Source organism: Salmo trutta, chromosome 28, assembly GCF_901001165.1.
Source record: "Salmo trutta chromosome 28, fSalTru1.1, whole genome shotgun sequence".
Lineage (NCBI taxonomy): Eukaryota > Metazoa > Chordata > Actinopteri > Salmoniformes > Salmonidae > Salmo > Salmo trutta.
In genome coordinates, this window is record NC_042984.1 from 19,624,497 (window position 1) to 19,651,868 (window position 27,372).

Consider the following 27,372-nt stretch of genomic DNA (forward strand, 5'->3'; position numbering starts at 1 on the left):
TAGTACAGGCTGTAGTACAGTGCTGTATATATAGTACAGGCTATAGTACAGTGCTGTATATATATAGTACAGGCTATAGTACAGTGCTGTATATATATAGTACAGGCTATAGTACAGTGCTGTATATATATAGTACAGGCTATAGTACAGTGCTGTATATATATAGTACAGGCTATAGTACAGTGCTGTATATATATAGTACAGGCTATAGTACAGTGCTGTATATATATAGTACAGGCTGTAGTACAGTGCTGTATATATATAGTACAGGCTATAGTACAGTGCTGTATATATATAGTACAGGCTATAGTACAGTGCTGTATATATATAGTACAGGCTGTAGTACAGTGCTGTATATATATAGTACAGGCTATAGTACAGTGCTGTATATATATAGTACAGGCTATAGTACAGTGCTGTATATATATAGTACAGGCTATAGTACAGTGCTGTATATATATAGTACAGGCTATAGTACAGTGCTGTATATATATAGTACAGGCTATAGTACAGTGCTGTATATATATAGTACAGGCTATAGTACAGTGCTGTATATATATAGTACAGGCTATAGTACAGTGCTGTATATATATAGTACAGGCTGTAGTACAGTGCTGTATATATATAGTACAGGCTATAGTACAGTGCTGTATATATATAGTACAGGCTATAGTACAGTGCACTCTTACATTAGAATAACGTGTAAAGAGTATTGAGGCCAAACCTCAATAGTTGGGCTCTGTACTGTATATGCTGTCTAATTCACAATGGTTCTTTCAGACTCTTGTTCAAGACACACTGATGCTTTCAACAAAGCCAAATTAACTGAGAAGATCTGGAAAAGAAAAATAGCATGATCAAAGAGATGTAGACCGTTTTCTAAGATCAATAGCTAGCGACAGCATTCTTACCCCCCATGTTGATGGAGACAAAGAGGTAAGGCTCTATCTTATTGCCCTCCAACTCTCCCTCCCTCCCCATCCCTCTCTGTTTCCTCTTTCTCAGTAGGAAATCACACAGTTCATCTCGTCTGCCAGCTCCTCCTCGAAGCGTCCTATTGGCTGTCCAGTAGAACGGGTCAGCAGATCTGTGGCTGCGTTCTCCATCTCATCAATGGTCATGTTACATGCGTCAGCGATCTCCCGCTTGGCGAAGTTCACAAACTTTGGGTCTCTTGCATAGAGGCCCAAGCCTTCCGATATCAGGATCTGTGGGAGAGTAAGAAGAGTAGTGAAATACTGAACACAAATCTTTCTCCATCAGTCTCTCTCTCCATATATATTTCCATATCCCAACAACCTACAGCATACAAGTGTTTATTGAATATTCCTAAACATTCTACTCTTCTTACTCTCCCACAGATCCTGATTCGGGAAGGCTTGGGACTCATTTCATGGGGTGTAAATCACTGACTTAGGTAAATATACTTTTTTGGAAAGCAAAAAATGACTGACACTTGGAGTGCGCTTGACTCCTCCACTCAGATAAGGTATAGCCTACCGGTAAACAATATGTAGCCTTGGGATTTTTATCTGACTTTTAGCTGGACGTTTTGTTTTATTCATCACTTACCGACTCCACCAGGCTGTTTGCACTGCCCTTCTCTATGAGTCTTTGGCTGATCTGGGAGGGCACTCTGCCGTTGGTGTAGCTCCTGTTCTGGGGCGTGTGCATGGGGAGTGTTGGGGCTCCAGGGTACCAGCCACTGGGCCTAGTTGCAACAGCAGGGAGGCTGGAAGTGGCCTGGGTCCTGTCTCCCCACAGCTGCTGGGTGCCCCCGGCCTCATCCACCAGCATCAGAGGGGCGTAGAGCAGACGCCCTCTCTTTGCGGCTGCTGCTGATGTTGCTGACATCCCTGCTCCTGGCATCGACCCTGCAGGTCCTCCTCCATTGTTGGCCCAGGAGGCCGAGGACATGGAGGAGACACTGCTGCGGCGGGAGTCAAGGGTCTGGAGGATGACGGATGACAACGCCAAGAGGAAAATGACTAAAATCTTGATTTCTATTATTAAATTAAAATGTCTCTCTGATTCAGTGAGCATTTGTTGACTATTCTTTTGCATGTGTGTGTTTCTCACCAGTCTGGATCTGCATGGGGGCGAGTTACTCTCATATGTGCCAGGGATGGGGATGTCACCCTCGCTATGCTGTGCCCGCAGACACTGGATGTTAAAGGAGGGCGGCTTACGACCTGGAAGGGAAAATACATGGAAATGTACTAAGACGGTCACTGGGTGTTTCTAGTTCTACTGATTCTACTGGTGTTGAGGAGAAAGACTGAGACCATGTGATGATTACCTGCAGGAGTGGGAGGAAGAACACGTCTCCGGACATACGGCTCCAATCCGTTGCCATTGTAGCCGTTTCCATTGTAGCCATTTCCTATGTAACCATTGCCGCTGTAGCCACTCATGCTACCTCCATTCATAACACCATTGTAGCCATTCCCATTCATGCCGTTTCCATTGCCGTAGGGTACTCCTGCAACACTCCCATTGGTGAAGTTAGGAGCATGACTCTGCATGTACTCTGGCGGGATATGGGATGCTGCAGGTTGCTCTTGATACGCATACCTGTGAAGGGAAAGGGAACACTTATGCACGCACGCACGCACGCACGCACGCACGCACGCTCTTCAACTAAGCTTCATTATCCTAGATCTGCCTCTCTCCCCTTTCCACTTACCTGTCGTTTGTTAGCATGCCCACTGGGTACTGTTGGTAGTACACCTGCTGTGCAGCGTAAGTTTCACCTCCTCTTCCCTCCATCACTGGCTCTGGTTGAGGTGGGGCAGCGGCTGCCTCTAACACTATTTGAGCTGCCTCTGGTTCTGGTGGGGCTACCACTATTTGAGGTTGGGATTGGGCAACCATTTGTGGAGGAGAAGCAACCTGTGGTGGGGGTGGGGCTGGTGCTGGTTGGGGAGGGGATGGGGCCTGTAGTGGGGGTGGGGCTGGTGCTGGTTGGGGAAGGGATGGGGCCTGTGTTGGGGGTGGGGCTGGTGCTGGTTGGGGAGGGGATGGGGCCTTTGTTGGGGGTGGGGCTGGTGCTGGTTGGGGAGGGGATAGGGCCTTTGGTGGAGGTGGGGCTGGTGCTGGTTGGGGAGGGGATGGATCTTTTGGTGGTGATGCGGCTGGGTCTCGGTGGGGTGGGTATGGGGCTGGTGCTTCTTCTGGTGGAAGGAGGGCCTCAGATCTCGTTGGCTGTTCAATCACCACATCAAAGGATGACAGAGCTGATTCTGATCTCTCACTGGCTGTTAATGGCTGTTCTGTGACCACGTCGCTGAATATAGTGGGCTCGACGAAGGGCTCCATGAAAACGGTGGTGGTGGACTCCTCCATGTCAGCTGGTATGGGAGTGGTGGATGAAGTATTGGTGGCAGTGGTGCCAGGATCTTCAAAAACATTTTCATTCTGGAGGAAGGGGAAAACAGAGAGATCAGCTTTAATATACAGTCAACTGCTGCTTGTTGTAAATACTATAGAAACATTTATTATGTTTACCTACTGTAAGTGATATTTGCTTATTTGATCAATGTCAAAATAGAAAAGACAAATCATTTTGGCTGCCTTTCCTTCCAGTTCTCTGCTGCCAATGACTGGAACGAATTGCAAAAATTGCTGAAGTTGGAGACTTATATCTCCCTCACTAACTTTAAACATCAGCTATCTGAGCAGCATACCGATCGCTGCAGCTGTACCCAGCCCATCTGTAAATAGCCCATCCAATCTACCTACCTCATCCCCATATTGTTTTTATGAACTTTTTTGCTCTTTTGCACACCAGTATTTGTACTTGCACATCATCATATGCACATCTATCACTCCAGTGTTAATTTGCTAAATTGTAATTACTTCGCTACTATGGCCTATTTATTGCCTTACCTCCTCACGCAATTTGCACACACTGTATATAGACTTTTTTCTATTGTGTTATTGACTGTAAGTTTGTTTATTCCATGTATAACTCTGTGTTGTTGTTTGTGTCGCACTGCTTTGCTTTATCTTGGCCAGGTCGCAGTTGTAAATGAGAACTTGTTCTCAACTAGCCTACCTGGTTAAATTAAGGTGAAATAAAAAAATGTCAGTACATACGGTTTTGATACACTAACGACAGTCAATAGGAGATACACTTACTTTGAAAAACTCTTCGTCCAACTCTCCCTCCATACCCTCCTCCTCCTCTCCCTCCATTGCCAAGGCCAGATGCAACTCTGGGGCCAGCGCCTGCAGTGACCGTAGCCCTGCCTGCCACACACACACAAACACACAAAGTGTGATACACAAACACACGTCACCAAACAGCAACAGGTGTAAACAGGTAACTGGTATACCTGGAGAGAGTCTTTCTTGTCCTTTCCCTTCTTCTTCCTCTCCCGCTCCTTCCTCTTGCGGAACTTCTTAAAATAGTCCTGGATCAAGAAGCTGGCATAGAACTTCCCACAAGTGACCTCTTCCCCTAAGTCAGGAAGAATCGTCAAAGGGAAGTGGCAAATGGGAAAGTGATAGAGAAGGACTAAGATAAAAAAACACAGACAAATATCCTAGGGAGATACAGAAAGAAACCTGTATTTCTGTAACTTTAAAACTACCATTAGAGTGGTCTGTGTGGTTATACGGTAGTATACGGTAATACGTCTCTGTCTCGTTGGCTAAAATGGCACCTCCTGAGGTTTACCTCTAGGGGGTGGAATGACCTCTTCAAGGAGCTTGGGCTTAGTGCGCTTCCATATCTTCTTAATGATGGCCCTGAGCTCCTCGTTGTCCTGGTCAACGGGCCCTAGTGGAGTGACACAAGACCTTTAAAAACACAGGAGTAAAGGCTGCAAGCACCACTGCACTAAATCATGATGTGTGAATGATACACTGTGTGTGTGCTGACTGACCGTCAGTCTTGATCTTGAGTGAGGTTCTGACCAGCGCAAACAGGGTAGCGTTGAAGGTGACCGTCCCATCGCTATGCAGCGGCACGTTCATAGCAACCAGCCTCTGACAGGACAAGCAAGCAGATGAGAGGAAGAGAGGAAGAGCGGTAGAAAGGGAGGAGGGGAGAGGAAGTGGAGGAGGAGGAGAGAGGGAGGGTTTAATTGGATTGGCAGGGGGAAGAGGAGGAAAGGCAGCCAAGACTGAGGGAGTAAATTCCACTGATCTGATAGATTAGACAGGCTTGTATGGGTACAGAGAGACTGTAGGACATGTAGCCTGTCTTGATATATTAAGTGGGAGTCTGACTTTGATGAATAAAAACATAATTTTTAGGATATCATTATCACTGCACACTATCTGACAAATATCAAACATTCAATTATACAAGCTAATACGTGTATTATACTTTTTCATTTATGCAACTTTTACCATTAAAATGTGATGTGCCCTACCTTGCAGGCCACACGATGGGGGCACAGTTTGCCAAAACCAAGGGGTGGCTGGATCCTGCGCAGCATAGTGACCACATCGATATGTTTGATTCGACCCCTGCAACACAGAAAAAAAAAGCACAATGTACACAGCTCCACTACGAGCCATTGGAAATGAGGACAAAATAAAGGACCAAATGGGGAAAAGGGATAGATGAGAAGAGAAAAATAAGAAATTATGAATGGGATTCCTTTCCTTTCAATTTTAAGAGAATGTGTATGTGTATCTTTTTTATTTTAATTGGGTTGTTAAGACCATTTACATTAAAATACATTATTTTAAATAAATAAAAAAAAGATACAGAGTCGTCTCTTACGTGGCCTCTGGGTCATAATCCGACCAGACTCGTTTGAACTCGTCCAGGTGATGAGTACCCAGTACGGTCCAATCCCTGGTCAAGTACTCAAAGTTGTCCATGATGACAGCAATGAACAAGTTAATGATCTGAGAAGAGGAACACAGAGTGTATTGATCACAGCCGGTCTGCTTCAGAATGGCTGCAGTCAACATTTCTATATTTTTCCCTTATTTAAACAGGTTGGTCTCATTGAGATAAACTTCTCTTTTGCAACAGAGACCTCTCACATACAGATTTCCCCTCCTTCCTCTGACACCACCTCCTCCCTCCCTTTCTCTCTCCCTGCCTTGGCGTCTCACCAGGAAAGCGCAGAGCATGAAGAAGCTGATGAAGTAGATGTAGGCCAGGTTGCTGCCGCACATGCTCTCCTCCCCGGGCTCAAAGTCGGACTCAGGGTCACAGCGTCTCCCTGGCAACGCTGCCAACATGATCTCCTGCCACTGCTCTCCGGTTGCACACCTACAGGAACAGCACACACATTAGGACTGAGGAAAGGAACGAAGACACAGGAGGGAGAGGAGAGAATGGGAAGAGGAGAGGCTGCAGAGAAGAGAAAAGAAGAGAACAGAGGGGAAACGAAGAGTGGATAGGTACGGGAGAAAGGGAGAACGTGGTTGAGTTTCTACCTATTTACTATTTCTCTCTCTCTCCTGCAGAGCTCACCTGAAGAGCAGTAGGACAGACATGAAGAAGGTCTGGAAGTTGTTGTTCCTGTTGATATGTGAGTTGTCATCTATAGCAATCTTTCCAAATGTCTGCAAAAGGTGTGAGCATAGGCCATATTGTCACCAGCTGCATTTTAAATACTTTTGAAGGGGATACAATACATGGGAGGAGACCCACCTGCATGCCGATCACAGCGTAGATGAAGAAGATCATAGCAATAAGGAGACCGACATATGGCAAGGCCTGTGAGAGGTAGAAACGTACATTTTATTTACAAAATATAAATCAAACGTCACTGTGCATGTCTGTCTGTCTCTCTGTTTGTTTGTCTTGACATCTGTCTGAGCATAGTACTGACCTGGAGGGACTTGACAAAAGTCCAGAGGAGGGTTCGAATGCCCTCCCCTTTGCTGAGCAGCTTGACCAATCGCAAGACTCGGAACAAACGGAAGAATGTGATGGATACTTTTCCGCTTTCCTTCTTGGCCCCGGGCGGAGCTCCAGGTACGGCTACAGCTGCAGCTTTGGCTGCAGCCTCGATGGCCTGGAGAGAAACACAGAGGTTTAGGGAACAGAAGCTTGTTTTCACACAAGTTATGGAGAGAGATTAAAGGAAATAATTGTTTTGAAAGAGAGTGACAGAGAGAAAAAGAGAGGCAGAAAGAGAGAGGTGACAGACAGACAGACAGACAGACAGACAGACAGACAGACAGACAGACAGACAGACAGACAGACAGACAGACAGACAGACAGGCTGGAGAGAGTTGTGTCCCTGTCGTGGTCTTACTTCTCCATCCTCGTCTCCTCCCTGAAATAGAAAAAACCCCAGAAAAATATACATTAGATATCATATATCAGGGCTCTCCAACCCTGTTCCTGCAGAGCTACCATCCTGTAGGTTTACATTCCAACTCTAATCTAGCGCAGCTGATTCTAATAATTAGCTGGTTGATATGATGAATCAGGTTAGTTATAACGGAGGTTGGAGCGAAAACCTATAGGAGGGTGGCTTTCCAGGAACAGGGCGGGAGAGCCCTGACATATATGAACATCCAAAAGTTATTCTGACTGTAGCATACCCTACACAAGAGTATTATAAAGCAGTGTGTTTGTTAAACTGACCTTGAGATGTTACAATGAATAACTGTACACAAATAGTGTTGCAGGTCTCTTCCAAGCATTTTCTAAGTATCACATGTTTCCCTGACGTAAATAAATGGCTGAAGATGCAAGAGATGATGTAACATGAAGTAGCTAAAGGAGATACAGAGATAGTACTCACACTAAGCTCTGAGACCATGATGTCTAGCACACTGCCCACAACTATCAGAGCATCAAAGGTGTTCCAAGCATCAATGAAATATTGCTGGATATACAGACACACACAAACACAGTCAACAGCATGGAACATTAGAACATGGTATCGGAACATTAGAACATGGAACATTAGAACATGGTATCGGAACATTAGAACATGGAACATTAGAACATGGTATCGGAACATTAGAACATGGAACATTAGAACATGGTATCGGAACATTAGAACATGGAACATTAGAACACAGTATTGATATCAAAATGTGTCCAGTGAAAGCCTGTTGAACTCACATGTGTTCGGAGAGCCAGTAGCTTGATGACCATCTCTATGGTAAATAGGGCTGTGAAGATCAAGTTGAGGATGTCCATCACAGAGTTGAACGTTTTAGACTGCTCATAATGCTGCAGGGCAATACATGTAAACAGTTTACAATCTTATTCCTGTTGTAATATATACTGAACAAAAATGTAACCGCAACATGCAACAATTTCGAAGATTTTACTGAGTTACGGTTCATATAAGGAAATCAGTCAATTGAAATAAATTAATTAGGCCCTAATCTATGGATGTCACATGACTGGGAATACAGATATGCATCTGTTGGTCACAGATACCATAAAAAAAAGGTAGGGGCGTTGATCAGAAAACCAGTCAGTGTCTGGTGTGACCACTATTTCCCTCATGCAGTGCGACACATCTCCTTTGCATAGAATTGGGCAGGCTGTTGATTGTGCCCTCTGGAATGTTGTCCCACTACTCTTCAATGGCTGTGCGAAGTTGCTGGATATTGGCGGGAACTGAAGCACACTTTCGTACACGTCGATCCAGAGCATCCCAAACATGTTCAATGGGTGACATGTCTGGTGTTTATGCAGGCTATGGAAGAACTGGGACATTTTCAGCTTCCAGGAATTGTGTACAGATCCTTGTGACATGGGGCCGTGCATTATCATGCTGAAACATGAGGGGATGGCGGCGGATGAATGGCACGACAATGGGCCTCAGGATCTCGTCACATTATCTCTGTGCATTCATATTGCCATTGATAAAATGCAATTGTGTTAGTTGTCCGTAGTTTGTGCCTGCCCATACCATAACCCCACCGCCACCATGGGCCACTTTGTTCACAAACCACTTGCCCACACAACGCGATATACGTGGTCTGCGGTTGTGAGATCGGTTGGACCTACTGCCAAATTCTCTAAAACGATGTTGGAGGCGGCTTATGGTTGAAAAATTAACATTCAATTCTCTGGTAACAGCTCTGGTGGACGTTCCTGCAGTCAGCATGCCAATTGCATGTTCCCTCAAAACTGTGGCATTGTGTTGTGTGACAAAACTGCACATTTTAGAGTGGCTTTTTATTGTCCCCAGGACAAGGTGCACCTGTGTAATGATGTTTAATCAGCTTCTTGATATGCCACACCTATCAGGTAGATGGTTTATCTTGGCAAAGGAGAAATGCTCTCTAACAGGGATGTAAATACATTTGTGCACTAAATGTGAGAGAAATAAGCTTTTTGTGCGCATGGAAAATGTCTGGGATCTTTTATTTCAGCTCATGAAACATGGGACCAACACTTTACATGTTGCGTTTACATTATGCATACATTATGACTAGGTGTAGTTGAAACTGCAGTATTGTACCTGCACAGCCAAGGTGAGGGTGTTGAGAAGAATTAAGACAAACATGATGTATTCAAACTGGCTGGAGGCGATGATTTTCCAGAACTTTAGCTGGGACGGGTTTCTGGGAATGTAGATCTTGATGGGCTTGGCTTTCAGAGCGTACTGTACACATTGTCTCTGTGGAGGGCAGGACAGGAGACACAGGGAAGGTGGGAGTTGAAGTGATCACTCGCATTCTCAGTAGACTGAATGCCTTTCACATGATAAGGTACAGTAGCTTTGTGATTGTGATGAACATCATAATAAGTTCATCAAGGAAAAGGACTAACTTGATTTTTGTTCAGTTCGCAGTTTTTGAACTCAGATTCTCCCTGTTCACGGAACGTGATGATGACGAAGCCCACGAAGATGTTCATCATGAAGAAGGCGATGATGATGATGTAGATGATGAAGAATATGGAGATTTCCACACGGTAGTTGTAAATAGGGCCATGGTTCGCTGCATTGGCGTCGATGGCCTTGTACAGCAGCCTACGAGTTTATAATGGGAGAGATGAAAACAACAACAGCTATAATATATAAACAGATAGTCATCATATGTACTAATGTGTGGTCTTGGTACTCACTGTGGCCAGCCTTCAAATGTAGACACAGTGAACAGGGCCAGCATGCCCTGCAGCACGTTGTCAAAGTTGAATTCACTGTTTTGCCATTTCCTCTCTCTCACCATAGGGTGATTCATATCACCGTCCTTATACACCACAAACGTTCCCCTAAAACACACACACACACACACACACACACATAAAGCCATGCTTATTAGTAATCACATATACTGTAGTATGTCATGACAGGAATTTGATTGAGGCATTGGCTAAAAGAAAGACAAATAAATGACAAAATATTAAGACTTACATGCACTCATATGGATTGTGTTTAGCTTCATCAGTGCAACTGTAGAATCTGCCCTGTAATATACAGTGCAGAAAAACACATGGCTTTATAATGAGAAGACAACACACAGAGTATTTTCAAAGTACTGCTAAAAGCAATGACCAAGTACCTTGAAGAGCTGCACTCCAATACAGGCAAACATGAACTGGAGGAGCGTTGTGACGATCAAGATGTTTCCGATTGTTTTGATTGCCACAAACACGCACTGCACTACATTCTGCCAACAAAAGCAGACACAAGACCACATTTGCAGTTACAGTTGAAGTCGGAAGTTTACATACACCTCAGCCAAATACATTTAAACTCAGTTTTTCACAATTCCTGACATTTAATCCTAGTAAAAATTCCCTGTCTTAGGTCAGTTAGAATAACCACTTCATTTTAAGAATGTGAAATGTCAGAATAATAGTACAGAGAATTATTTATTTCAGCTTTTATTTCTTTCATCACATTCCCAGTGGGTCAGAAGTTTACATACTCTCAATTAGTATTTGGTAGCGTTGCCTTTAAATTGTTTAACTTGGGTCAAACTTTTCAGGTAGCCTTCCACAAGTTTCCCACAATAAGTTGGGTGAATTTTGGCCCATTCCTCCTGACAGAGCTGGTGTAACTGAGTCAGGTTTGTAGGCCTCCTTGCTCGCACACGCTTTTTCAGTTCGGCCCACACATTTTCTATAGGATTGAGGTCAGGGCTTTGTGATGGCCACCCTATACCTTGACTTTGTTGTCCTTAAGCCATTTTCCCACAACTTTGGAAGTATGCTTGGGGTCATTGTCCATTTGGAAGACCCATTTGCGACCAAGCTTGAACTTCCTGACTGATGTCTTGAGATGTTGCTTCAATATATCCACATAATTTTCCTCCTGATGCCATCTATTTTGTGAAGTGCACCAGTCCCTCCTGCAGCAAAGGACCCCCACCCCGTGCTTCACGGTTGGGATGATGTTCTTCGGCTTGCAAGCCTCCCCCTTTTTCCTCCAAACATAACGATGGTCATTATGACCAAACAGTTCTATTTTTGTTTCATCAGACCAGAGGACATTTCTCCAAAAAGTACGATCTTTGTCCCCATGTGCAGTTGCAAACCGTAGTCTGGCTTTTTTATGGCGGTTTTGGAGCAGTGGCTTCTTCCTTGCTGAGCGGGCTATCAGGTTATGTTGATATAGGACTCGTTTTACTGTGGATATAGATACTTTTGTACCTGTTTCCTCCAGCATCTTCACAATGTCCTTTGCTGTTGTTCCGGGATTGATTTGCACTTTTCGCACCAAAGTACCTTCATCTCTAGGAGACAGAACGCATCTCCTTCCTGAGTGGTATGACAGCTGCGTGGTCCCATGGTGTTTATACTTGCGTCTGTTGTTTGTACAGATGAACGTGGTATCTTCAGGCGTTTGGAAATTGCTCCCAAGGATGAACCATACTTGTGGAGGTCTACCATTTTTTTTTTGTGGTCTTGGCTGAATTCTTTTGATTTTCCCAATGATGTCAAGCAAAGAGGCACTGCGTTTGAAGGTAGGCCTTGAAATACATCCACAGGTACACCTCCAATTGACTCAAATTATGTCAATTAGCCTATCAGAAGCTTCTAAAGAAATTACATAATTTTCTGGAATTTTCCAAGCTGTTTAAAGGCACAGTCAACTTAGTGTATGTAAACTTCTGACCCACTGTAATTGTGAAACAGTGAATTATAAGTGAAATAATCTGTCTGTAAACAATTGTTGGAAAAATTACTTGTGTCATATACAAAGTAGATGTCCTAACCGACTTGCCAAAACTATAGTTTGTTAACATGAAATTTGTGGAGTGGTTGAAAAACGAGTTTTAATGACTCCAACCTAAGTGTATGTAAACTTCCGACTTCAACTGTATTTGAGAGAGTGAGAGAGAGAGAGAGAGAGAGAGAGAGTGAGAGAGAGAGAGAGAGAGAGAGAGAGTGAGAGAGAAAGAGAGAGAGAGAGAGAGAGAGAGAGGTGGTCAAAGTGGTCAAACGATTACCTTGAGTCCCTTGGCTCTGTTGATTGCTCGAAGAGGCCTGAGCACTTTAAGTACCCTGAAAATCTTGACCACAGAGATAGCGCTGGAACTGAGAGTATAAGAGAGGCAGATAAGAGTGTGAGAATGAATCACAAAGACCTGTTCTTGTCTGACCAGCAGAGAGTGCTGTTACAGAATTATGTCAATATAATCAGGGCCAATACTATCCATGGAGCTGTCAAGAAAGAGCAGTTCATCATCATTCCAATGTCATTTCAGGACAGAATCAATTCAACTAAATGTAGACTTTATTGTCCTCACAAATGGGAAATGTAGGCCCTATTGTGTAGCCAGAGTATGTATTGTAAGACACAATAAATACAGTATTCGTAACAATACGCACACACACATGCACACACACCGACAGCTGATCAAATCTTTCATCCATCTGCATAGCTAGCTAACTACCTTGTGATGGACTTTGATCCAATGGTCCATTGAAAAGCATGGTACAGCTCCAGTATTTTCGACCAACCTTTACTTGCCGATACTTTTCATAATTCCTGTTTCGGAAGGTCTTCCGTTTCCAGTTACAGGTGAAACTCCAAAAAACAGAGAATATTCAGAGAAATATTAAATCCACTTTTTGCACCTCGAGAGGAGTTTCCTCACCATCTTAGTTGCCGGACATCTGGCATTTTACAACATCTTTTCAGGAACTTGTCATTTCTAAGCTATGTGGCAGTAGCCACATATAGAAGATGATGACAGCACATCATGCAGAGTGACTCAAACAAATATTTACACACGTGAAAGTCCATTTCTCACTCGATACCAGGGTTGAGGAGTAACTGATTAAATGTACATGCAATCAGTTACATTTAATATGATTACAAAAACGGTAATCGGTTACATTACCAGCAAAGATATTGTAATCAGATTACAGATACTAGATGATTACTTCTTGGATAACTTTTAAATTCAGAGAAGATGTTTGCGAAAAAATACATTGTGACATCTTTCTGTTTTCTCAATGACATTCACTTCAGCATTGAAAAAAGGCACAAGTTTCAGTTTGATCCACCTGAGTGAGTCTGAATACAAGTCAGAGACCACTATGATGACACACCAAATACGTTTCATGGATCAATTTATCAAATAAATTTGACATTTTGTTAGTTGTATGTTTTCTTCTAATGCCTCTTAAGGGGAAAGTAATCCAAAAGCAACTGAAAATAATCATTAAGTTACTGAGTTTGGGTAATCCAAATGTTCCATTACTGAGTACAATTTTGGACAGGTAATTAGTAACTGCAACAGATTACATTTAGAAAGTAACCTACCCAACCCTGCTTGATAGAAAAAGTGGATTTAATATTTTTCTGAATATTCTCTGGTTTTTGGAGTTCCACCTGCAACTGGAAACAGAAGGTTAAAAGACACCAGAGACTTTCAAATAATAAAGGCAGTATTGGCAAGTAAAGGTTGGTTGAAAGTTATTGTACCATATTGTGCTTCACCTCAGGCACAAGCTTTAAAGCTGGAGGTTCGAGCCTGCTGGGCTAACATTCTGACAGATACTCACTGGAGGAAGAAGGACGCGAGCGACACACTGACAACCAGTAGATCCAGAAGGTTAAAGGCATTCCTACAGAACGATCCAGGATGAAGGAACGCACCGAAAACTGTCACCTAGAGAGGGAGAAAAATCACAAGAGTTAAGGGGGATTCTAAATGGCACTTACAATGCCATGTGTACTACTATATACGTTTACAGATAGACATAAAGCTCAGTGGAGGCTGGTGGGAGGAGCGATAGGAGGATGGGCTCATTGTAATGGCTGGAATGGAATGAATGGAATGGAGTCAAACATGTGATTTCCATATGTTTGAAGTGTTTGATACCGTTCCACTTTTTTGAGGAAAAGATCATGATCATTAGAAAGCAAATTACGGACTCCTCTTTAAATCTGCGTATTCCTCCAAAGCTCAGTTGTCCTGAGTCTGCACAACTCTGCCAGGACCTAGGATCAAGGGAGACACTCAAGTGTTTTAGTACTATATCTCTTGACACAATGATGAAAATAATCATGGCCTCTAAACCTTCAAGCTGCATACTGGACCCTATTCCAACTAAACTACTGAAAGAGCTGGTCCTGTGCTTGGCCCTCCTATGTTGAACATAATAAACGGCTCTCTATCCACCGGATGTGTACCAAACTCACTAAAAGTGGCAGTAATAAAGCCCCTCTTGAAAAAGCCAAACCTTGACCCAGAAAATATAAAAAACTATCGGCCTATATCGAATCTTCCATTCCTCTCAATTAAAAAAAAAAGCTGTTGAGCAGCAACTCACTGCCTTCCTGAAGACAAACAATGTATACAAAATGCTTCAGTCTGGTTTTAGACCCCATCACAGCACTGAGACTGCACTTGTGAAGGTGGTAAATTACCTTTTAATGGCATCAGACCGAGGCTCTGCATCTGTCCTCATGCTCCTAGACCTTAGTGCTGCTTTTGATACCATCGATCACCATATTATTTTGGAGAGATTGGAAACCCAAATTGTCTACACGGACAAGTTCTGGCCTGGTTTAGATCTTATCTGTCGGAAAGATATCAGTTTGTCTCTGTAAATTTCAGTGTTCCTCAAGGTTCCGTTTTAGGACCACTATTGTTTTCACTATATATTTTACCTCTTGGGGATGTCATTCGAAAATATAATGTTAACTTTCACTGCTATGCGGATGACACAAAGCTGTACATTTCAATAAAACATGGTGAAGCACCAAAATTGCCCTCGTTAGAAGCCTGTGTTTCAGACATAAGGAAGTGGATGGCTGCAAACTTTCTACTTTTAAACTCGGAGAAAACAGAGATGCTTGTTCTAGGTCCCAAGAAACAAAGAGATCTTCTGTTGAATCTGACAATTCATCTTGATGGTTGTACAGTCGTCTCAAATAAAACTGAGGGACCTCGGCGTTACTCTGGAGCCTGATCTCTCTTTTGATGAACATATCAAGACTGTTTCAAGGACAGCTTTTTTCCATCTACGTAACATTGCAAAAATCTGAAACTTTCTGTCCAAAAATGATGCAGAAAAATGAATCCATGCTTTTGTTACTTCTAGGTTAGACTACTGCAATGCTCTACTTTCCGGCTACCCGGACAAAGCACTAAATAAACTTCAGTTAGTGCTAAATACGGCTGCTAGAATCCTGACTAGAACCAAAAAATTTGATCATATTACTCCAGTGCTAGCCTCCCTACACTGGCTTCCTGTTAAGGCAAGGGCTGATTTCAAGGTTTTACTGCTAACCTACAAAGCATTACATGGGCTTGCTCCTACCTTTCTTTACGATTTGGTCCTGCCGTACATACCTACACGTACGCTACGGTCACAAGACGCAGGCCTCCTAATTGTCCCTAGAATTTCTAAGCAAACAGCTGGAGGTAGGGCTTTCTGCTATAGAGCTCTATTTTATGGAATGGTCTGCCTATCCATGTGAGAGACACGCAGACTCGGTCTCGACCTTTAAGTCTTTATTGAAGACTCATCTCTTCAGTAGGTCCTATAATTGAGTGTAGTCTGGCCCAGGAGTGTGAAGGTGAACGGAAAGGCACTGGAGCAACGAACCGCCCTTGCTGTCTCTGCCTGGCCGGTTCCCCTCTCTCCACTGGGATTCTCTGCCTCTAACCCTATTACAGGGGCTGAGTCACTGGCTTACTGGTGCTCTTCCATGCCGTCCCTAGGAGGGGTGCGTCACTTGAGTGGGTTGAGTCACTGACGTGGTCTTCCTGTCTGGGTTGGTGCCCCCCCTTGGGTTGTGCCGTGGCGGAGATCTTTGTGGGCTATACTCGGCCTTGTCTCAGGATGGTAGGTTGGTGGTTGGGGTCTCCTGACCCCTCCTGTCTCAGCCTCCAGTATTTATGCTGCAGTAGTTTATGTGTCGGGGGGCTAGGGTCAGTCTGTTATATCTGGAGTATTTCTCCTGTCTTATCCGGTGTCCTGTGTGAATTTAAGTATGCGCTCTCTAATTCTCTCTTTCTCTCTTTCTTTCTCTCTCTCGGAGGACCTGAGCCCTAGGACCATGCCTCAGGACTACCTGGCATGATGACTCCTTGTTGTCCCCAGTCCACCTGGCCGTGCTGCTGCTCCAGTTTCAACTGTTCTGTCTGCGGCTATGGAACCCTGACCTGTTCACTGTGATTACTATTATTTGACCATGCTGGTCATTTATGAACATTTGAACATCTTGGCCATGTTCTGTTATAATCTCCACCTGGCACAGCCAGAAGAGGACTGGCTACCCCTCATAGCCTGGTTCCTCTCTAGGTTTCTTCCTAGGATTTGGCCTTTCTAGCGAGTTTTTCCTAGCCACCATGCTTCTACACCTGCATTGCTTGCTGTTTGGGGTTTTAGGCTGGGTTTCTGTATAGCACTTTGATATATCAGCTGATGTAAGAAGGGCTATATAAATACATTTGATTTGATTGATTGATTCCATTGATTCCATTCCAGCCATTAAAATGAGCCTGTTCTGATATAGCTCCTCCCACCAGCCTCCACTGGTACAGCCACTGCCAGCAGGAAGGATAGCCTATGCAGAACATTGTCAATTCACAATGAACGAACATTCCAAAATGAAGTATATATTCATATTTGCTCATATTTTACCTTTAATATAATTTCCACAGTGAATATGGAGGTGAATGCATAGTCAGCGTAGCCAAGCATCTGAGGATAGACAAAATATCCTAAGTCAGGATTATGACAGCCATATTGAAACACTATTTGGTGGTGGCCGGTGTAAGGTGAGTGAGTATGTGAACAGTAGTTTTGGTTGAAACTGTTGAGCAGTGACGGTAGATGTATGGCAGAGTTGAGTGAGAGTGTGAACAGTCGAATCAATGACAGTTATACAGTGAGGGAAAAAAGTATTTGATCCCCTGCTGATTTTGTACATTTGCCCTCTGACAAAGAAATTATCAGTCTATCATTTTAATGGTAGGTTTATTTGAACAGTGAGAGACAGAATAACAACAAAAAAATCCAGAAAAACGCATGTCAAAAATGTTATAAATTGATTTGCATTTTAATGAGGGAAATAAGTATTTGACCCCTCTGCAAAACATGACTTAGTACTTGGTGGCAAAACCCTTGTTGGCAATCACAGAGGTAAGACGTTTCTTGTAGTTGGCCACCAGGTTTTCACACATCTCAGGAGGGATTTTGTCCCACTCCTCTTTGCAGATCTTCTCCAAGTCATTAAGGTTTCGAGGCTGACGTTTGGCAACTCAAACCTTGAGCTCCCTCCACAGATTTTCTATAGGATTAAGGTCTGGAGACTGGCGAGGCCACTCCAGGACCTTAATGTGCTTCTTCTTGAGCCACTCCTTTGTTGCCTTGGCCGGGTGTTTTGGGTCATTGTTATTCTGGAATACCCATCCACGTCCCATTTTCAATGCCCTGGCTGAGGGAAGGAGGTTCTCACCCAAGATTTGACGGTACATCGTCCCTTTGATGCGGTGAAGTTGTCCTGTCCCCTTAGCAGAAAAACACCCCCAAAGCATAATGTTTCCACCTCCATGTTTGACGGTGGGGATGGTGTTCTTGGGGTCATAGGCAGCATTCCTCCTCCTCCAAACACAGCGAGTTGAGTTGATGCCAAAGAGCTCCATTTTGGTCTCATCTGACCACAACACTTTCACCCAGTTGTCCTCTGAATCATTCAGATGTTCATTGGCAAACTTCAGACGGGCATGTATATGTGCTTTCTTGAGCAGGGGGACCTTGCGGGCGCTGCAGGATTTCAGTCCTTCACAGTGTTACCAATTGTTTTCTTGGTGACTATGCAAATTATTTGCGAATAATCACACCAAATGTTGTCACCTTCTCACCAAGCTGCTTGGCGATGGTCTTGTAGCCCATTCCAGCCTTGTGTAGGTCTACAATCTTGTCCCTGACATCCTTGGAGAGCTCTTTGGTCTTGGCCATGGGGGAGAGTTTGGAATCTGATTGATTGATTGCTTCTGTACACAGGTGTCTTTTATACAGGTAACAAACTGAGATTAGGAGCACTCCCTTTAAGAGTGTGCTCCTAATCTCAGCTTGTTACTTGTATAAAAGACACCTGGGAGCCAGAAATCTTTCTCATTGAGAGGGGGTCAAATACTTATTTCCCCTGTTAAAATGCCAATCAATTTATAAAATTTTTGACATGCGTTTTTCTGGATTTTTTTGTTGTTATTCTGTTTCTCACTGTTCAAATAAACCTACCATTAAAATTATAGACTGATCATTTCTTTATCAGTTGGCAAATGTACAAAATCAGCAGGGAATCAAATACTTTTTCCCCTCACTGTATATTGATTGGGCAGTAGTTTGTGTTTGGTTGTGAGGTCGGGACTGACTGTTGGCTGAGGAGATATCTAGAGGCTCTTTAGTTTCTTTGTTTGTTTGCCTTACGTTGTTTCTAAAAGAGTGAGCTCTGATTGGATCCTCAGCAGCCAGAGAAATGCTACTGGCGATGATGAAGACAAGGATGAGGTTGGTGAAGTAGGAGTGGTGGATGAGGTTGTGACAGGCCACTCGGAGGCTGAGGGGAGAGGAGAGAACATGCAAATTATATGGGTGCTCTGAAATGGCACACAATTCCCTATATAGTGTACTACTTTTGACCAGGGCCCATAGGGCTCCATGGCTGTAACTTACCAGTTTCTCTTTCCAAGAATGAAGAAGGAGCTACCATCTGGAATGGGTTCAATCTTCTCTTTTGGAGCGGAAAATTCAGGCTTCACAGGCATAATTCCTAGAGAGAGAGGGGAGTTGATCAGATCAGCGGATTTAGAGAACAATTCATGTGTCACAGTCGGATGAGAAGCCATCTGAGGTGTATGGAATAACACTTACCCTCCAGACCCTCAATGGCTCTCAACTCCTCATTCTCCTCCCAGTCATCCATCTCATTCTGCACAAGGAAAGAGTGAGCAAAAGAAATGCAAACATGAGATAATTGTTTATCATTAAAACACTGAGGATCACAGACACTTCTGAACCATTATCAGTTGGAGAAGGTAGCTGCTGTAGAAAATATTGTAGTGAGGCCTCCTGAGTGGCATAGCGGTCTAAGGCACTGCATCGCATTGTTGTGGCGTCACTACAGCCTGGGGTTTGATCCCAGGCTGTGTCACAACCGGCCGTGACCTGGAGTCGCATATGGCGGTGCACAATTGGCCCAGCGTTGTCCAGTTTAGAGGAGGGTTTGGCCGGGGGGGCTCTAGCAACTCCTTGTGGCGGGCCGGACGCCTGCAGGATGACTTCAGTCATCAGTTGAACAGCGTTTTCTCCGACACATTGGTGCAGCTGGCTTCCGGGTTAAGCGAGCGAGTGTTAAGAAGTGCGGCTTGGCGGGTCATGTTTCGGAGGACGCATGACTCGACCTTCACCTCTCCCGAGCCCATTGGGGAGTTGCAGCGATGAGAGAAGATCGTAATCACGAAAAAGGGGGTAAATAATAAAATAAAAAAAATCATAATTGTGTATTGGTCCCCTGAAACAACATCTAGGTACATACCGCTGCATCTTCCTCTTTGTCTTCGTCATCGTCCCAGTCCTCTTCCTCCTCCTTTTTCTCTCTGCAAAACCATTCATTCAGCACTTGGTCTTTGTTCACCATCTACATATCATCCTTATTACTGATGCTACTTAGCGATGTCCAGTACTAAGCCCAGACCATCAAATTATACCTTTTCTTTGTCTGCCTTTTGTGATACTTACTCTACTTTCTTTTTTCCCCCATCTCCTGCCAAGTTGTCCACAGCGATAGCCAAGAAGACATTCAGCAGGATATCTGATCAAGAGATATTAAGGAACTGACCAAGAGCTTGAGAACATCAGTGAATACAGATCAGTACAGTCTGTATCTTCTAGAGTACCTCTTGATAGAGGTTTGTGTACATTGAATGGCTTTGTACAAATGTGGATTATGGAATAACCAACACTCTGTCTTGGTAAACAGAAAGGATACAGTTACCGACAACAAAGAGGGAGACAAAGTAGATGCACACGATCATCTGTGGGAAGACTGGCCCGCCATAAGCCATGATCCCATCATACATCACTGCATTCCAGTCCTCTCCTGTAAGGATCTACAGAGGAAAAAGGTAGAGAGAGAGAGAGAGGGAGAGACAGACAGAAAGAGGGGGTCTGTAAGGAAAAGAACATCCAATGTGATTGTAGTGTGAAGGGTATTAGAAGTATAAGTCACCTGGAAGCAGGTGAGCAGGGCCTGGGGGAAAGTGTCAAACGTGCTCCTCTTCATCTGAGTCTCATCAAAGTTGAATTTGCCCCCAAACAGCTGCATACCCAGCAGAGAGAAGATGATTAGGAAGAGGAAGAGCAGGAGCAGTAGAGAGCAGATAGCCTTCATGGAGTTGAGCAGTGAATTGACCAGGTTTGACAGGGCTGCCCAGTGCCTAAACAGGAGACAGATGGTTTCAGTGTTTGAGGGTAAAGAATCAAGGTATGCAGTACCCTTCCATATGGAATTCATGCATGCAAAGCATTTAATCAATTGCAGAGAGTGACATTCCAGATAGTTATTTCAGAAGTACATTTGATTTGCATAGCAGCGTATTCTGGAAAGATCTGGGACCAGTCTAGCAAGACAGCCCAAACAGATTTGTAACCAAGCTAGCAAGACAACACAAACAGATCTGGGACCAAGCTAGCAAGACAACACAAACAGATCTGAGACCAAGCTAGCAAGACAACACAAACAGATCTGGGACCAAGCTAGCAAGACAACACAAACAGATCTGGGACCAAGCTAGCAAGACAACACAAACAGATCTGGGACCAAGCTAGCAAGACAACACAAACAGATCTGGGACCAAGCCAGCAAGACAGCACAAACAGATCTGAGACCAAGCTAGCACGACAGCACGAACGGATCTGGGACCAGGCCAGCAGTTACCTACCGTGTCACTTTGAACACCCTGAGCAGGCGGACGCAGCGCAGCACAGAGATGCCGATGGGAGGGATGATCTGCAACTCAACAAGGACCGTCTCCAGGATGCCACCACACACCACAAAGCAGTCGAAGCGGTTAAACAGAGCCAAGAAGTGGATCTGGAAACCGAAACTGTACATCTTCAACAGCATCTCCAGCGTGAACAACATCAACAGGATCTTATTGGCCCGCTCTGAAGGAAAGACAGAGAAAATGAAGGTTATTTATTTATGTATTTATTTATTGTTCCTGATGTCTATGTCACCATTTCAACCTGCTGAATTAGAGAGAAAATGACCCAGAGAAAAAGAGAGAGGGGAGGACGTAGAAATAAATAGAAAAGAACAGATCAGGTAGGTGAAGACAGAAAGTAGAACAGACAGAGATATAGAGAGGAGAGTGGATCTTGACCCTGCATCTCGGTGAGCCACTTGGGCTGGCCGTAGTGTTCAGAGGCGCTCGCTGCAGTGTTGAGAAAAACCAGTAGAAGCACCAGCCAATAGAAGTTCTGGGATTTGACTGCTACACGACAGTTTTTCCGAAAGGCGTGGTTCAGTTGGCATAGCTGGTCACTGAGTGAAGAGAGAATCAGTAGACACATTATATGAGGAGCGGAAGGGTCAGAAACAGGCTTTGTCAAAAGTCTGTAGTATAGGTACACTTTAAAAAAAACTAGAAATAAAACATTGTGTATATTCTTAGAGGTATCCTGCTCAACTTACCAGAAACTGTTGGCCATCATTTTAGCCCTACAAAAAAGGAGGAAGAACCATTAAAATATCACCAATGATAATTAATAAAAAATTAACATTTGTTTATTTGCTTACATTAGAGATGCGCAGCAGCCATTGTCGTCATCTAAATATGCTCCAAATTCAGAGTCTGAATCCGATTCTGTTGAACACAGAGCCATAGATTAGATTTTTTTGTTGTTGTTTTTATTAGGATCTTCATTTGTCTTACTGGGGTCCGACACATAACGAAAAAGAACAGGCAAAAGACTTTACAACTTCTATACATTTAAAAACATGAACATGTAGTGTACTTGTGTGTGCTTGTGTATACATCTATCAGTTAAACATACAGTGCATTGGGAAAGTACTTAGACCCCTTGACATTTTCCACATTTTGTTACCTTACAGCCTTACTGAAAATTATTATATCTTTTAAATCTCATCAATCTACACACAATACCCCATAATGAGAAAGAGAAACCTTTTTTTTCAAGTTAATGAAAAAAAGTAACAGAAATAACTATGTATTCAAACCCTTTACTATGAGACTCGAAATTGAGCTCAGGTGCATCCTGTTTCCATTGACTACCCTTGAGATGTTTCTACAACTTGATTGGAGTCCATCTGTGGTAAATTCAATTGATTGGACATGATTTGGAAAGGCAAACACCTGTCTATATAAGGTCCCACAGTTGACAGTGCATGTCAGAGCAAAAACCAAGCCATGAGGTTGAAGGAATTGTCCATAGAGCTCCGAGACAGGATTGTGTCGAGGCACAGATCTGGGGAAGGTAACCATAAAATGTCTGCAGCATTGAAGGTCCCCAAGAACACAGTGGCCTCCATCATTCTTAGATGGAAGAAGTTTGGAAACACCAAGACTCTTCCTAGAGCTGGCCGCCCGGCCAAACTGAGCATCGGGGGAGAAGGGCCTTGGCCATGGAGGTGAATAAGAACCCGATGGTCACTCTAACAGAACTCCAGAGTTCCTCTGTGGAGATGGGAGAACATTCTAGAAGGACAACCATCTCTGCAGCACTCCACCAATCAGGCCTTTATGGTAGAGTGGCCAGACGGAAGCCACTCCCAGTAAAAGGCACATGACAGCCCGCTTGGAGCTTGCCAAAAGGCACCGAAAGAACTCTCAGGCCATGAGAAACAAGATTCTCTGGTCTGATGAAACCAAGATTGAACTCTTTGGCCTGAATGCCAAGCGTCAAGTCTGGAGGAAACCTGGCATCCTCCCTATGGTGAAGCATGGTGCTGGTAGCATCATGCTGTGGAGATGTTTTTCAGAGGCAGGGACTGGGAGACTAGTCAGGTTTGAGGATAAGATGAACAGAGGAAAGTACAGAGAGATCCTTAATGAAAACCTGCTCCAGAGTGCTCAGGACCTCAGACTCAGGACCTCAGACTCCCACCCATAGCACGCGCTCCAGCAGGTATATTTCACTGGTCATCCCCAAAGCCAACTCCTCCTTTGGCCGCCTTTCCTTCCAGTTCTCTGCTGCCAATGACTCCTCATCCAACCTGACAGAGCTTGAGAGGATCTGCAGAGAAGAATGGGAAAAACACCCAAATACAGGTGTGCCAAGCTTGTAGCGTCATACTCAAGAAGACTCGAGGTTGTAATAGCTGCCATAGGTGATTCAACAAAGTACTGAGTAAAGGGTCTGAATACTTATGTAAATGTTATATTTCAGATTTTATATTTTTATAAATTAAAAAAGGGGTCTGAATACTTTCCGAATGCACTGTACATGTCAATACATATACACAAAAAGTATGTCACATAAGGGAAAGGCATTGTGCCGAGAGGTGTTGCTTTATTCAGGTTTTTTAAAACCAGTTTTGCAGTTCACTTGCGCTATATGAGATGGAAGGGAGTTCCATCCAATCATGGCTCTATATAGTACTATACACTTCCTTAAATTTGTTCTGGACCTGGGGACTGTGAAAAGACCGCTGGAGGCATGTCTGGTAGGGTAAGTGTGTGTGTCAATCATGTGTGTAAGTTGACTATGCAAACAATTTGGAATGAATGTTTCTTATTAAAAAAAACAGTCTGTCTTTCCTCAACTATTTGCCAAGAGGGACTGGCATGCATAATATTGATATTAGCCCTCTGATTGCAATGAAAAGCAAGATGTGCCGCTATGTTCTGGGCCAGCTGCAACATAACTGGGTCCTTCTTTGCAGCAATTGACCATATGACTGGACATTAATCCAAATAAGATCAAACTAGAGCCTGCAGGACTTGCTTTGTGGAGTGTGGTGTCAAAAAGCAGAGTATCTCTTTATCACAGACAGTTCTCTCCCCATCTTTACAACCATTGAATCTATATGTTTTGACCATGACAGTTTACAATCTAAGGTAACACCAAGTAATTTAGTCTCCTCAACTTGCAGCCACACCATTCATTACCTGATTCAGCTGAGGTCTAGAACTTAGGGAATGATTTGAACCAAATACAATGCTCTTAGTTTCAGAGATGTTCAAGATCAGTTTATTACTGCCCACCCATTCTAAAACTGACTGCAACTCTTTGTTTATGGATGGAGTGAATTCACTAGCAGTGGTTGCTGACGCGTATAGGGTTGAATTATTAGCATGCATGGAAACACAGGCTTTATTTAATGCCAGTGGCAGGTCATTGGTAAAAAGGGCCAAGAGAGCTGCCCTGTAGTACACCCTACTTTACATGTTTAACATTCGAGAAGCTTCCATTACAGGAACCCCTCTGTGTTCTATTATATAGATAGCTCTGAATCCACAATATGGCAGGTTGAAAAGCCATAACACATACATTTTTTCAACATGAGGTTATGGTCAATAATATCAAAGCACACTGAAATGTAACAGTAAAGCTCCCACAACCTTCTTATTATACATTTCTTTCAACCAATCATCTGTAATTTGTGTCAGTGCAGTACATGTTGAGTGCTCTTCTCTACAAGCATGCTGAAAGTCTGTAGTTAATTTGTTTACAAAGAAATAGCATTGTATTTGGTCAAACACAATTTTTGTCCAATAGTTTGCTAAGAGCTGGCAGCAAGCTGATAGCGGAATGACTTTGGCTTCCCTCCAGGCCTGAGGATAAACACTTTCCTCTAGGCACAGATTATTGATATGACAGATAGGAGTGGCTATAGAGTCAACTACCATCCTCATTAGCTTTCCATCTAAGATTACAGAGAGTCAATTAGTACAATACACAGACAGTAACAGTGAGAAGAGGGTGACAGGTTATCATACCTCCGTCCTCGCTGTGTTTATACCAGCCAAACTTCTTCATCATTTTCTTCTTGGCAACAGCAGCACCTTATTAGGAGACACAAAAGTTGAATATATAGGTGCGAGGCTGTGTTTGTGTGTGGGTACAGTTATATGTTTGTATGTATGTGTGTGTGTGTGTCTCTCTTAGGCAGTCAGTTAGCCATACGTTTGTTTCCTTCCTCATCCACATCCTCGGCCTCGATGAGCCAGTCCATGTAGCCACACATATCCTCCTCCATCTGCTTCTTATTCTGGGCGTCCTGCAGCTCTCCACGAGCCACAGCCTTCTCTCTTTCCTTGGAGAACTCTCTGCACACACAGACATGCACGCACGTACGCACACACACATATAGAGGGTCATTACACAACCTACACTCGGACAAGGCCTTCACACACAAATCTAAAACAAGACAAACATTCACACACACTTCAACTCACTCACCCACTCAACACTCCCAATACAAGGTTGAGTACGAAAAACGAGCCAAAGATGACCAGAGAGACAAAGTAGACCCAGGGCATCTCAAAGCCAATTGCATCATTCATCTGCAGGAATGCAGAGAGAGAGAGAGAGAGAGAGAGAGAGAGATAGAGGGAGATGAAGTATCATTAATCAGACACTGCCCACTGGGCACAGATGTCAATTCAACTTCTATTCCACGTTGGTTGATTCAAGCAGTGTGCCCAGTGGGCGTGTTCCATATTTATATGAAGATAGAAAATTTGATAAGAGGAGTACAGATGTCGGATCTTAATTTGAGCCAGTTTGCTACAGCAGGAAATGAATCCTGCAGCAACAGGAAATGTGAATTATTATGTGGATTAGAATGCATTTTGCAGGGATTGACACATTTTTCGTAAGGGAAGAAAAATGTCAAAGTGGAAATTACAAACTTCAGAAGCCTCAAATACTCTACAAGTTAAGATCCTAAAAGGAAGAAAAAAAGGACTAGTGTTCATCTGAAATGGCACTATTTTTCCTATGTAGTGTACTACTTTTAACTAGAGTCCACAATGCCCACAGCTTTCTGGTCAAAAGTAACGCACTATAGGGAATAGGGTACCATTTATGATGCAGCCAAGAAAGAAAAAAAGAGTGTGATGTTACCCAGTAGAGCACATCGGTCCAGCCCTCCATGGTGATACACTGGAACACAGTCAACATGGCAAAAAAGATGTTGTCGAAGTTGGTGATCCCACCGTTAGGCCCCTCCCACGGTCCTCTGCACTCTGTCCCGTTGCCCACACATTCCCGTCCGTTTCCAGCAAATGCACACGGTGTGGGGTCATCATCCACGTTCAGCTCTGGGAGAGAGGACAACATGGGGAGGTCAATCATCGTGACAAATGTATTTGTCTTCGTAAAAAGATGGAAATCTCATATGAAATCCAGGCTTCCAAAGCATTAATTGATAACAAACTTCTACAGTATGTAAATAACTTGCTTTCCCCGTCTGTGTACAATGACTGTGTGTACAATGACAGTAACATTGTTATATAGTGTTTGCATGTGTATGTACAGTATTGAGCAGTGTATATGTATATAAGTATAATTGTATTATTATTATATTATTATTATTCTGTTGTAAAAGTGGAGTCTGTACCTGTGCCCACATAGAAACAGGTCTTGTGCATCCTGCCGAGGAAGAGCTCCAGGCCGATGATGGCATAGATGATGATGACAAACATGACCAGCAGACCAATGTGCAACAGGGGAACCATGGCTTTCATGATGGAGTTCAAGACAATCTGGAGACCTGGACACACACACACACACACACACACAAACACAGCAGAGAGGGGTTTTACTGAAACACACACACACACACAAACACACAGCAGAGAGGGGTTTTACTGAAACACACACACACACACAAACACACAGCAGAGAGGGGTTTTACTGAAACACACACACACACACACACACACACACACACACACACACACACACACACACAGCAGAGAGGGGTTTTACTGAAACACACACACACAGCAGAGAGGGGTTTTACTGAAACACAC

General features: G+C 43.6%; 1 protein-coding gene across 1 annotated transcript; it reads right to left on the reverse strand.

Moving 5' to 3' along the window:
* Positions 1-642: 642 nt before the first annotated feature.
* On the reverse strand, positions 643-27,084 carry LOC115166484 (voltage-dependent L-type calcium channel subunit alpha-1D-like). Its single transcript, XM_029720378.1, has 41 exons — positions 26,958-27,084; positions 26,462-26,658; positions 25,796-25,899; positions 25,520-25,662; positions 25,333-25,398; positions 22,170-22,236; positions 22,065-22,091; positions 21,754-21,914; positions 21,310-21,535; positions 20,598-20,805; positions 20,358-20,478; positions 20,108-20,180; positions 19,905-19,965; positions 19,241-19,298; positions 19,043-19,139; positions 18,797-18,926; positions 17,006-17,065; positions 13,913-14,019; positions 12,349-12,436; positions 10,456-10,563; positions 10,308-10,360; positions 10,019-10,165; positions 9,722-9,923; positions 9,411-9,569; positions 8,054-8,164; positions 7,713-7,811; positions 6,804-6,926; positions 6,623-6,688; positions 6,443-6,534; positions 6,079-6,238; positions 5,738-5,865; positions 5,382-5,478; positions 4,890-4,992; positions 4,682-4,783; positions 4,338-4,462; positions 4,141-4,251; positions 2,687-3,417; positions 2,300-2,574; positions 2,080-2,192; positions 1,573-1,950; positions 643-1,208 (listed from the first exon to the last, which is right to left on the reverse strand). The coding sequence occupies exons 1-41, from the start codon at positions 27,082-27,084 to the stop codon at positions 1,002-1,004; spliced, it is 5,811 nt and encodes a 1,936-aa protein (XP_029576238.1). The 3' UTR covers positions 643-1,001.
* Positions 27,085-27,372: the final 288 nt, after the last annotated feature.

Bases quoted from the DNA above. Each gene is read 5' to 3' on its own strand.
- LOC115166484 (XM_029720378.1), bottom strand. From the start codon at position 27,084: ATGAAAGCCATGGTTCCCCTGTTGCACATTGGTCTGCTGGTCATGTTT. The intron at 19,299-19,904 runs GTATGTACCTAG...TTCCTTGTGCAG, and splicing joins ACAAAGAGGAAGATGCAGCG to AATGAGATGGATGACTGGGA. The intron at 6,689-6,803 runs GTCAGTACTATG...TACCTCTCACAG, and splicing joins CTTTTGTCAAGTCCCTCCAG to GCCTTGCCATATGTCGGTCT.